The following is a 13,105-nucleotide window of genomic DNA, read 5'->3' as shown; positions in this document are numbered from 1 at the left end:
TAACTTTTCCCCCCATTATAGCACCAGTATTAAACAAATGGTGAGTCTAAATATAAGATGTAGAATTTGTTATTTTGAATTATATATTTAAATTAAATAAATACATTATGGAATTAAGTTAATGTATAAAACATTTAAAGAACCACAAAGTAAGAAAACACCTAAAGTATCAAGTAGGCTAATTAAACACCTACTCATGATTCATGTGTAATCTAAAGATAAGGAAAAAACTGATATACAAGATGTAACTGAATATGACCAACAAAGTTAAAATATGCAATACAAGACTTGTGCTGCTGGTGCTGTTGGACATCAACACCCAGAGCAATGAAGAGACGGCAGGCATGGTGTGCCACATCTAGTGGGAGATCTCCAAGGAGGCAGCCGGGGTGAAGGCAGAGGGAAATCCCGCACCTCATTTCCTGGCTGAGCGGTGGAGGTGGCCCCTCATCCTGCGCTCATGATAGCAGCTCGTCAGCCAGTGCTAGCGGCAGCAACAGGGGGCAAACTTAGGGCTGCTCGATTGTGTGGCTGAACTTGTGGCTTGTGCTTGGCGAGGAGCTGCAGCCCTGGGGGAGGAAATCAGGTAGCACAGAGGAAGCTTGTTCCTCTTTAAATTCTCCCTGTCCTCAGGCCCACAACTAGAGAGCTGGCACAGCAGCTCCCGAGCAGCCAGAGGATGCAGCAAGCTTCACGGTTCCCAGGCTGCTGTTGCTGTTGCTCTGCTAGACTAGCAGGGTGCAGCAGCACGCTGGCAAACTGTTACTGTCACAGTGAGGACGACGCTCTGTACAGAACAGCAGCAGCAGGAAACCAGATTTCTTTTTTTAATCTTAATTTTTAATTAAAAAAACCACATAACCATCCCATCTGCCCGGGCCCTTTTAAATCGCCAGGCCCCTGGGCAATTGACCCATTTCCCTCCGCCATCAGCAGGCTGGCTCTGGCTCTCCCTCACCAGTGACTCTGGTGGCATCAGCCAGTCAGTGGCTCTTATTGGGCTCCTTGTGGTGACAGTCTCTATGGCTCCTGTTAGCTCTTTCTGTTGGCAGCTCCTGTGTTGGCATGCAGACAGTAGCTCCACTTAATGAGCAGAAGACTTTAATGACAGCTCCAGTTTATACTTGGAGGCATTTTGGCTGGAGCCATGCACAAGGAGGCAGAGCCAGCAGCATCATGTAGCTGCCTAACTCTGTGACTCACCATGATGCCGGCTAGAGATGACAGCATGGGAATCTCTGGCTTAGAGTGATCTGATAGCTATAGGAGTGACAATGCTATATAAATGCGAAGTGATTATAGTATCCTAATTTGGGTAAAATCAAGAAAGAGAAAAGTTATGATTATCAGAATTTCTGATACTGTGAGCTGTTAGACTCTCTCTCATAAGAGCAAGGGTGGAAATGCCGTCGCTTGAGACATTTAAAACAAGACTTGGCAAATACAGTACAAACATAAGAACAGCCATACTGGGTCAGATCAATGGTCCATCTAGCCCAGTATCCCGTCTTCCAATAGTGGCTAATGCCAGCTGCTTCATAGGGAGAACAGAACAGGGCAACAATCAAGTGATCCATCCCCCTGTTGTCCAGTACCAGCTTCTGGCAGTCAGAGGTTTAGGGACACTCAGAGCATGAGGTTGTGTCTGTGACCTTCTTGGGTAACAGCCATTGATGGACCTATCCTCCATGAATTTATCTAATCCTTTTTTGAATCCAGTTATACTTTTGGCCTTCACAACATTTCCTGGCAATGAGTTCCACAAGTTGACTAGTGTTGTGTGAAGAAATACTTACATTTGTTTTAAATCTGCTGACTATTAATTTAATTCAGTGACCCCTGGTTCTTGTGAAGGAGTGAATAACACTTCCTTATTCACTTTCTCCACACCATTTTTATTTTATAGGCCTCATCATATCCCCCATTAGTCATCTATTTTCTAAGCCGAGCAGTCCCAATCTTTTTAATCTCTCCTCATATGGCAGCTGTTCCATACCCTATATCATTTTTGTTTCCCTTCTTTGTACTTTTTCCAATTCTAATCAATCTTTTTTGAGATGGAGTGACCAGAACTACATGCAGTATTCAAGGTGTGGGCATACCATGGATTTATATAGTAACATTATGATATTTTCTGTTTTATTATCTATCCCTTTCCTAATGGTTCCTAACAATCTGTTAGCTTTTTTGACTGCTGTTGCACATTGAGCGGGTGTTTTCAGAGAACTATCCACAATGACTCCAAGATTGCTTTCTTGAGTGGTAAAAGCTAATTTATACCCCAGCATTTTGTATGTATAGTTGGGGTTATTTTTTCCAGCATGCATTACTTTGCATTTATCAACAGTGAATTTCATCCATAATTTAGTTTCCCACTCACCCAGTTTTGTGAGATCCTTTTTTTAACTCTTCGCAGTTTGCTTTGGACTAAACTATCTTGAGTTATTTTATATTATCTGCAAACATTGTCACCTCTCTGTTTACCCCCTTTTTCAGACCATTTATGAATATGTTGAACGGCACTGGTCTCAGTACAGATCCCTGAAGGACATCTCTATTTACCATTCTCCATTCTGAAAACTGACCATTTATTCCTACCCTTTGTTTCCTATCCTTTAACCAGTTACTGATCCGTTAGAGGATCTTTCCTCTTATCCCATGACTGCCTTCTTTGCTTAAGAACCCTTGGTGAGGGATCCACTGGATCATCCTTGTGCAGATGCTTGTTGACACCCTCAAAGAATTCGAATAGATTGGTGAGGCATGATTTCCCTTTACAAAAGCCATATTGACTCTTCCCCAACATATCCTGTTCATCTGTGTCTGGTAATTGTTCTTTACTTTAGTTTAAACCAAAATGTATTGAAGGGACCCGTCCTACACTGTTCCCTGGACTAGATCAGTGGTTCTCAAACAGGATTATGTGTATCCCTGGGGGTACGCAGAGGTCTTCCAGGGGGTATATCAACTCATCTAGATATTTGCCTAGTTTTACCACAGGCTACATAAAAACACTAGCAAAGTCAGTACAAACTAAAATTTCATACAGACAAAATGAGAAAGTAAACAATTTTTCAGTAGTAGTGTGCTGTGACATTTATTTATTTTTATGTCTGATTTTGTAAGCAAGTAGTTTTTAAGAGAGGTGAAACTTTGGGGGTACGCAAGACAAATCAGACTCCTGAAAGTAGTCTGGAACGGTTGAGAACCATTGGACTACATGACCTTTTCTTCACTAGGAAAATGGAAAAGCATTCTTAACTTGAGTTAACTTAGGCCTGATCTACACTTAAAAATGAGATTGACCTAGCTATGACCATTAGCGGTGACCCTGAGCACCGAATTCTTCTGTTGACCTAGCTACTGCCTCTCAGAGAAATGAATTAACTACATGTTGGAAAAACTCCTTCCGTCAATGTAGGAAGCATCTATACTACAGCCGCACAGTTGCAGTGCCATAACTTTGTTGCTGTAGTGTGGACATGCCCTAGCTCAAGGTAAAATCCTAGTGAAGATGAAGCAGGTTGTAGTTTTCATCTGAGTTAGTAGGTTGAGTTAAAGAATGCAAAGTAAACTCGAGTTATAACTTGTTGCCCCTAATTCGAGTTCCATCCGTGCATAAAACTTGAGTATTTGAGTGGTAGTGGTGCTTTTAACTGAAGCTGGCTGGCCCATCAGAGTATATGCTAATGTTCAAGTTAGCACAACTTGTCAGCTCCTAACATGACCACTGTAGGTGGACATAGTGCTGCTAGTCCTCCAGTGCCTTCCCACAATTCCTCTGTGTACCCAGAAAAGACAAGGGAAGTTCTTTTACAATTCATTGGGAAAGAATTCACAAGCAGGTCAACTTACTGCAATGGAAAGAACCGCAGGATGTGCCCCCAGAAGTCTTAGCACCACACGAGAGAGTGTAGTACTAGTGTGAACACAGCAGGACGAGTGTTGATTTGCAGAGTAGCGGTTCTTGCTTAAGCTACCCTATCTTGAGAAGTGATCACTTGAGTTATGAACACTTATCCTGGTTAAGACACAGCAGATGTAACCTACTAGATCTTTTATAAAATCACAGAAATTAGAGGTGGTAGTTTATTAATTACAAATCTTCCTTTTCCATAGGGCGTCCGAGAGCTGTCTGTCCGGCCCAGCGGCAGCAGACACATCAAGAAGCAGACGTTTGTAGTACATGCCGGGACAGATACAACAGGAGACATCTTCTTCATGGAGGTAAGGACAAGAATAAATGATAACACAGTAATAATGCTAGATGTATGATGTGAGGATTCCCATCTAAAACTCTTTATACCCTCAGGTGTGTGATGATTGCATTGTGCTGAGAAGTAACATTGGAACTGTGTACGAACGGTGGTGGTATGAGAAACTCATCAACATGACATACTGTCCTAAAACGAAAGTGCTGTGTCTCTGGAGGAGGAACGGCCAGGAGACACAGCTGAATAAGTTCTACACCAAGAAGGTATATCTGTTATTTCACCCTTTAGTTCCTAAAGGAAGGGAGAGGGCAATGAATCCTCAGTGATGATTACTGAATTGCAGTATCTGTTTAGCAGAACTGATGTTTGATGTAGACATTGAACTCCAAGAGAGCTAAAGATTTGTAACTACAAGTAATATATTTAAGGGCTATAGCATCGTATTATGTGCATAATTCTTTACTAAGCAATTAAAGACAGACCCCTGTCCCCAAAATCTTACTGTCTACATGAAATAAGATCGGGAGGCGATAACACAGGAAGGGCATGGGGTGGAGAGGACCATAATGACAGTTTGCTAATACAGTAACTTGGGAAGCTAACTTGCGTATCTTGAGGCTCATGTATTTCTTAAAATCATGGTATCAGATTATAGATGATAGGCATCCTTGAAGTAATGCCTAAGAAGGGACTTAGAAGAGGAGAGTCAGGAGGTGTGGCAGTAATGAAATCACTATAAACTATGACAGGAAAAGCTATATGGTTACGAACAAGTATTTTTGAGGGTTGTGATTTCTGGAAGCTGGGGAAGGAGGAAAGAATGGGTTTACTCTGAGGCCCAGCCTGCACTAGGAAACTGACCTGTTGCTGATACTGATTGTCAGTAAGTGGTTCCCCCCTGGAATGGGTATTGAAAATGGTTTAACTGCTAGTGTAGATTTTTTTTTTTTTTTTTTTTTTACCATCATTATTTTACTGTCCTAAAGTGCAATTTCAACTTGGTTCCACTGTGCTTTCTCTAACAGGCAATGATGACTGTCAGCAAAAGGTCAATTCCTTACTATTAACTTGGGCCTAGTGGGCTTAGAGTGGGTTAGTTGTAAATGGAAGTTGTGACCTCACATAGGCCTCTGATTTCAAAATTGTAAAATGCACCTTTTTTGTCTGAAATTTTAGAGAAGGCTCACTCTTGCAGTGTAATAAAATAATAATGAAAGTTTGCTTTAATTGAGGTGATCAGTAGTAGCTGTGTTTAATATTTTAAAATGTAGAGGAAAGAAAGTACATGGTTGAAGGGCACAATTGCTGGGTTATTAATAGCAGTAGGCTCAGTGTATTCTCCTAAACTAAAAAGTTTTTGATTTTAAGTCTTCTTTAAAACACTGCGACACTTTGGAGAAGGGGAAATTATACTTGGAGGAGAATTCAGTTGCACACCAACTAGTTATTGGGGGACAGATCTGATAAAGACAAGGGGGATAGGGAAGCAGATGCAGCATTAACTTCTCTGTGCCAACAGTTCAGCGTCTCAGATTGCGGGAGAGAATTGCACTCAGGAGAAAGAGATGACACGTTTTATTCACACCTTCATCAGTTATATTCTAGAATAGCTTTAATGTTAATCTCTAAATCTTTAATGAAGCAGCCAAGATCTGCAGAAATTGGCATTATTTACATTGTGAAATCATGCACCAGTGGAAGTAATATTTGATAGCTGAGATGGGTCCCTAAGATTACTTTTTTGGAAAATGAACTGCTTGCTTCTCCAAGACACAGTTTGCATTAATTAAAGAGGACATTGTAAAATACTTTCAAATAAATGATACAGATAATACAAAAAGAGGCAGCCTCTGGGAAGCAGGTAAAGCACTATTTAGGGGTCAATTGAAAAGCAGAGACACTCAATTGAAAAAAGAAAGACCTCAAGAAAAAATAGAGCTAGAACAGGAGATAAAAAGGTTACAAGACATTCATAAAAACACAAGTTCAAAAATTTATGTCAACAATTAACTAATTTTAGGGGGAAATTGGATATGTTGATGACAGATGCCACTGCAAAAGCACTAAGGTATAAAAGGAGATGTTTTATGAGAGAGGAAATAAGTGATAAACTATAGGCTCAAAAGCCTAAAGGTATTCAAGAACAGTGTATTATTCCACCAATTAAGAACAGTCAGCAAGATAGTTATATACTCTGCTTATTATAAAAATCTCCATACCTCAGATACTCCAAGCTCTGAAGTTATTCAAAAATATCTGGAAGTAGCAGGCTTGCCAAAAATAAGCAAAATTGATAAGGAACTTTAGATAAATAATAGAAGACGACATCCTAGAGGCAATAGCAAATATAAAAAATGGTAAATGTCCAGCACTTCATGGTCTTCCAGCTGAAGTGTACAAGGTATTTAAGGAGGTATTAGTGGATCCTCTGAAAGGTATCTTCAGTGCTATTCTGTTAGGGGAGGAACTTCCATAACCTATGAAAAAAGCTACTGTGGTTGTTCTCCCTAAAGATAGAAAAGACCTTAGCACAGGAGCTGTGGCACAGGAGCCAGAAAATGGGAGAGTTTTGGGAAGAGTATATGTGTTGAGTTTTTTGGGTTGGTTTTTCCCCCCTTTTTGACAAGAGCTTTGGCGGGAAGGCTATGATGGCTACTGAGGCAGCAGTGGTAATGATCCAAAGAATGGGAAAGACAAGATGACTGGTTGTGGAAGCTGTGGGTTGTACATTATTTTGGAGAGGGTACCTGAAAGGTGCTTTGTTTGTATGAAGTTCTGCCTAATACTGTTGGCAGAACTAATTTTCTCAACAAGGAAATGCCGTAGATCTAATCTAAATCTACCTCGATTTCAGTAAACCATTTGATACAGTTCCACATGGCAAATTATTAGTTAAATTGGAGAAGATGGGGATTAATAAAAGAATTAAACAGTGGGTAAGGAACTGGTTAAAGGGGAGACTTCAGCGGGTCATGCTGAATGGTGAACTGTTGGGCTAGAGAGAGGTTACTAGTGGAGTTCCTCAAGGATCGGTCTTGGGACCAATCTTATTGAACACTAATGACCTTGACACAAAAAGTAGAAGTGTACTAATAAAATCTGCAGACAACACAAAGTTGGGAGGTATTGCCAGTACAGAGTAGGACCAGAATATCACATAAGATTTGGATGACATTGAACAATGGAGCAATAGAAATGGGATGAAGTTTAATAGTGCAAAGTGCCTTTAGGGACTAATGGCAAGAATTTTTGCTATAAGCTGGGAATGTATCAGTTGGTAGTGACAGAGGAGGAGAAAGACCTGGGTGTATCGGTCGATTACAGAATGACTATGAGATGCCAATGTGATGTGTCTCTGAAAAAGGCTAATGCAATCCTAGGATGCATCAGGCAAGGAATTTCCAATAGAGTTAGAGGAAGTGTTATACAAGGCACTGGTCAGACCTCATCTGGAATACTGTGTGCAATTCTGGAACAGATGCAGAGAAGGGCTACTAGGAGGATCAGAGGAATGGAGAACCTACCTTATGAGAAGAGACTTTAAGGAGCTTGGCTTGTTTAGCCTAACAAAATGAAGGCTGAGGGAGATATGGTTGCTCTCTATAAATAAATCAGAGGGATAAACGCGAGGGGGAAGATGAGTTATTTAAATTAAGGGTCAATGTTGGCACAAGAACAAATGGATATAAACTGGCCATCAATAAGTTTAGGTTTGAAATTAGATGAAGGTTTCTAGTTCTGGAACAGCATTCCCAGGGGAGTAGTGGGGGCAAAAAACCTAACTTGTTTCAAGACTGAATTTGATAAGTTTATGGAGGGGAACGTATGATTAGGTTGCCTACAACACTGTGATACATGGCCCATCCACGATTACTATTAGCAAATATCTCCAGTGGCCGGAGATAGGACACTAGAAGAGGAGGCCTCTGAGTTACTACAGAGAATTCTTTCCCGGATGTCTGGCTGGTGGGTCTCGCCCATATACTCAGGAAGGAATTTTCCTCCAGGTCAGATTGGCAGAGACCTTGGTGGGGCTTTGCCTTCTTCTGCAGCATGGAGCACAGGTCACTTGCTGGCTTAAACTAGAGTAAATGGTGGATTCTGTGGACCTGGATAGACAAATTACCCCAGAGGAATGGTATTTGATCTGGACAAGTGGACCAGCAATCTGCTTGTAGCAGAACAAAAGAAAATTTCTTTAAGATATTGTTTCAATGGTAACTCAGAGTTGAGAGAGAAAGAAAATGGGGATAAATGTTGCAGAAATTGTGGGTAGAGAGGAGATTATGGAGGACATGTCCAGTCATTAGAAAGTATTGGGATGCAGTCTGTAATCAAGTATCACAAACTGTTGGATATTTATTACCAAATGATCCTTTGGTAATCCTCCTAGGACTTCCTCATGGAAATGATCATACGAGAGGAAAGGACTTGACCTTTTTGTAGAGACTTAGACATAGGCTTTAAGGCCAGAAGGATCCACCAGATCATCTGATCTCCTGTTCCTCACGGGCCACCACCACCACCACCCAACATCCACACACTAAACCCCACAGTCAATGCTGTTGAGCTGCTCTGTGCTCTCCAGTGATGCGGTATTGCTAGTGTATGGTGTGAAAACATGTTATCTAACTCTTCTCTTACAGTGTCGGGAATTGTACTATTGTGTAAAAGACAGTATGGAGCGAGCAGCAGCAAGACAGCAAAGTATTAAACCAGGTAAGAGCTGTGGCCTCCAGGCAGGGGTGGACAGGATTTGGCAGGTACTGTATGATCAACCAACCTCTTTAATGCAGTGTAGTTGTAGCCATGTTGGTCCCAGGACATTAGAGGGACAAGGTGGGTGCGGTAATATTTTTTATTGGACCAGCAGAAGATTTTACCTCACCCACCTTGTCTCTCCAACCTCTTTAATGATGGTTTGTGTGAATGTAGTGCTTTTTATTCAGTGATCTCAAAGTTCTGTTTTCTCCTCTATCTATGTATATATGGCAGGTTGTGGTGGAGGAGATGATGATGATGATGATTTATTATTAGCTGGTATAGTCCTCACCAAAAATCATACATTTCTAAAATCAGTCACCCCTTCAGGGGTCTGATTTACCAATACAATGATAATTCCAAAATAATACTACATGAGATGAAACCTCACTCTAGGTCTCTCCTTAGATTTGGCTGGTGCTACCTTTCCTTCCATCAGGACCTATTTGTTCCATGCCCTGGCTCTCTGAAAGGGTTACTCCCACCTCCATTATATTCAGGGTGAAGTCTAATGAACCCCACTTGTCCCAGTGAATCAGCAGTGATTAACCCTGTAGCTCCCTGCAGAGTTCTAACACTTAGGGCTTGTGTGCATGGGAAAGTTATACCAGTGTAACCTAAGGTCTGCATTTAAATCAATGGAGTTTACCAGTATAACCCATTGTTTGGACACTCTTAGGGTATGTCTACACTACGGGATTACTCCGAATTTACAGAATTCGATTTTTGGCAACCGGTTGTATAAAGTCGAGTGCATGCGGCCACACTAAGCACATTAATTCGGCAGTGTGCATCCATGTACCGAGGCTAGCATCGACTTCCGGAGCGTTGCACTGTGGCTAGCTATCCCATAGTTCCCGCAGTCTCCCCCGCCCATTGGAATTCTGGGTTGAGATCCCAATGCCTGATGGGGCCAAAAATTTGTCGCGAGTGGTTATGGGTAAATGTCATCAGTCAATCCTCCCTCCGTGAAAGCAACGGCAGACAATCATTTCGTGCCCTTTTCCCTGGATTGCCCGGGCAGATGCCATAGCACGGCAACCATGGAGCCCGTTCAGCCTTTTTTCACTGTCACCGTATGTCTACTGGATGTTGCTGACAGACGCGGTACTGCAGCGCTACACAGCAGCATCCCCTTGCCTTTGCAAGTTAGCAAAGACGGTTACCAGCCATACTGAACCGTCTGCTGCTTTGCAAGTTGGCAAAGACTGTTACCAGTCATACGGTACCGTCTGCTGCTGTCATGGGTGCTCCTGGCCGGCCTCGGTGAGGTCGGTTGGGGGCGCCTGGACAAAAATGGGAATGACTCCCCAGGTCATTCTCTTCTTTAAGTTTTGTCTAATGGAGAGTCAGTCCTGCCTAAAATATCAGGCAAGCCTACTAAAGAACCAGAGAGGCAAACGGCCGCTCCGGGTCAGAGCCCCAGACATCCCGCAGAAATGATGAGCTGCATGCCATTCTAGGGGTTGCCCCAACAACAACCCCACCCATTGCTTCCCTCTTCCCCCACCCCTCCCAGGCTACCTTGGCAGTTATCCCCCCATTTGTGTGATGAAGTAATAAAGAATGCATGAATTTGAAACAACACTGACTTTATTGCCTCTGCAAGCAGAGATCAAAGGGGGGAGGGGAGGGCGGTTGGCTTACAGCGAAGTCGAGTGAACCACCATTCTGCACTTGCTCAGCCTATAGCTGAAAATGGGAATCTGTGATAAGCACTAGGATAGAAGCACAGGCAGGACTGAATCTCCATTTGTGCGTGGGCCTTTGGTTGACACTGGTAAAATACAGAATGTCCCAGGATATGTATGTTGGGGGACAGTTCTAAACGGCAGCTTTATTTTTTTATTTGCAGCAAAATGTAGAGGTCTGAGTATCTGATTGTGAGCCCTGGGAGCAAGGGGTAGGCTGGGGTAGGTGCGACCGCGCGGTGCTGCCGACTGGGAGAGCAGCCTGAGGCAGAAGCCTCCAGCTGGCATGATATTCCAGGCAGGACTGAATCTCCATTACACAAAACTTAAAGAAGAGAATGACCTGGAGTCATTCCCTTTTTTGTCCAGGCACCCCCGACCGACCTCACCACGGCCAGCCAGGAGCACCCATGTCTGCCCAGGCGCCCCTGACCGACCTCACCGAGGCCAGCCAGGAGCACCCACGGGACGACAATGACGGTTACCAGTCATACTGCACCGTCTGCCATCCGCAAGGCAAGGCAAGGCAAGGGGATGCTGCTGTGTAGTGCTGCAGCACCGCGTCTGCCAGCAGCATCTAGTAGACATACGGTGACAGTGAAAAAAGGCGAGAAACAATTTTTTTCCCTTTGCTTTCACAGAGGGAGGGAGGGTGGGGGGCCTGATGACATATACCCTGAACCACCCGCGACAATGTTTTTGACCCTTCAGGCATTGGGAGCTCAACCCAGAATTCAAATTGTTTTCGGAGAGTGCGGGAACTGTGGGATAGCTACAGTCGTCAGTCACCCCTCCCTCCGTGAGCGTCCATTTGATTCTTTGGCTTTCTGGTACGCATGTCTCAGCTCCTTAAGTTTCACGCAGCACTGTGCTGAGTCCCTGTTGTGGCCTCTGTCCATCATGGCCTTGGAGATTTTTTCAAATGTTTTGGCATTTCGTCTTTTGGAACGGAGTTCTGATAGAACAGTTTCATCTCCCCATACAGAGATCAGATTCAGTATCTCCCGTACGGTCCATGCTGGAGCTCTTTTTTGATTCTGGCTGTGCTGATGAGCTCTGCATGGTCATCTATGCTGATCAGCGCTCCACGCTGGGCAAACAGGAAATGAAATTCAAAAGTTCGCGAGGCTTTTCCTGTCTACCTGGCCAGTGCATCCGAGTTCAGATTGCTGTCCAGAGTGGTCACAATGGTGCATTGTGGGATAGCTCCCGGAGGCCAATACTGTCGAATTGCGGCCACACTAACTCTAATTCGAAATGGCAATGTCGATTTCGGCGCTACTCCCCTCGTCGGGGAGGAGTACAGAAATCGATTTTAAGAGCCCTTTATGTCGAAGTAAATGGCTTTCATTGTGTGGACGGGTGCAGGGTTAATTCGATTTAACGCTGCTAAATTCGAACTAAACTCATAGTGTAGACCAGGCCTTAGTCCCATGTAAGAGGGGCTTTTTCTGTTTAGCTTATGTCACTTTGCAAGGGATTAAAGTAAACCAAAAAACCTCACTATTTTATACTGGAATAAGTGTGTCCACATGGGGATTTAAACCAATATAACGATACCAGTACAACTGGTAAAACGTTCTTGTGTAGACAAGTACTAACAGAATGGGAAAAAGGAAGCTCCTGCCACTGTTGCAGCTGGCAAACTAGCAAACCCCTTTTAAAGTGTTTATATGGCCAGAAATGTGATTGTTATTCTTACTCAACATACTAGCTTTGTGTGTGTGTTCAGTGTTAACTGCTTACTTGGATGATAAAAATAATGTTACTGTTTACTCTTGGTAGTACTGCAGAGTAATCCAGCTTGGGGAGCTGGAGCTGGAGTCTACTCTGGCTCGTGTATGATCATCAACCTAATTGTGGTCTTGTGAACATGGGGAAGTTATACCAGTGTAAGGGAGGTAGGGTGTGAATTTAAACCAATCTAGTTAGACTGGTATAACTACCCATGTGGACACTCTTATTCCAGTAGAAGAGGGCCTTTTTTTCAGTTTAATTTATGTCACTTTGGAAGTGTTTAAAGTAAGCCAAAAAAAGAAAAAGAAGCCACTCTTACTATGGAATAAGTGTATCCACACGGGGGAATTATACCAATATAACTATAGCTGTTTAACTCTACCAGTATAATTATACTGGTATAACTGGAAAAAAGCCCCACAGAGACAAGTCCCAACTTCCAGTTGTAGGGCCAAGTATTGCCCACATGTTTTACTTGAACCACCTTGTTGAAAACATAGAGAAAGTGTGACCCTACGAGCCCCTCAGTGCTCACTTGCAAAGAGTTCAATATCACATAACAGCAACTTCTATTAAGCCTGACAAACTTACTACATCGAACACATTTCAGTGACAATATTTATCTGTAAAGAATATTTTGTAAGATATCAGTTGAAAGCCAGTGACATACTGGTCGTTAATATCACTGTGAAATGTGTGTAT

The 13,105-nt window shown here is 42.9% G+C and overlaps 1 protein-coding gene across 1 annotated transcript in view; it reads left to right on the top strand.

The window, feature by feature from the left end:
- The window catches only part of MADD (MAP kinase activating death domain), a 98,627-nt gene that overhangs the window by 70,018 nt on the left and 15,504 nt on the right, over positions 1-13,105 (top strand). Inside the window, exons 30-32 of the mRNA XM_065402368.1 lie at positions 4,120-4,227; positions 4,313-4,477; positions 8,861-8,933. Of these exons, the coding sequence (XP_065258440.1) occupies positions 4,120-4,227; positions 4,313-4,477; positions 8,861-8,933 (346 nt within the window). The remainder of the gene's footprint in view (positions 1-4,119; positions 4,228-4,312; positions 4,478-8,860; positions 8,934-13,105) is intronic.

Source organism: Emys orbicularis, chromosome 4 (assembly GCF_028017835.1).
Source record: "Emys orbicularis isolate rEmyOrb1 chromosome 4, rEmyOrb1.hap1, whole genome shotgun sequence".
In the NCBI taxonomy this organism is placed as follows: domain Eukaryota; kingdom Metazoa; phylum Chordata; order Testudines; family Emydidae; genus Emys; species Emys orbicularis.
Note: the sequence above shows the minus strand (reverse complement) of the source record. Positions and strands in the feature narration are given on the sequence as shown.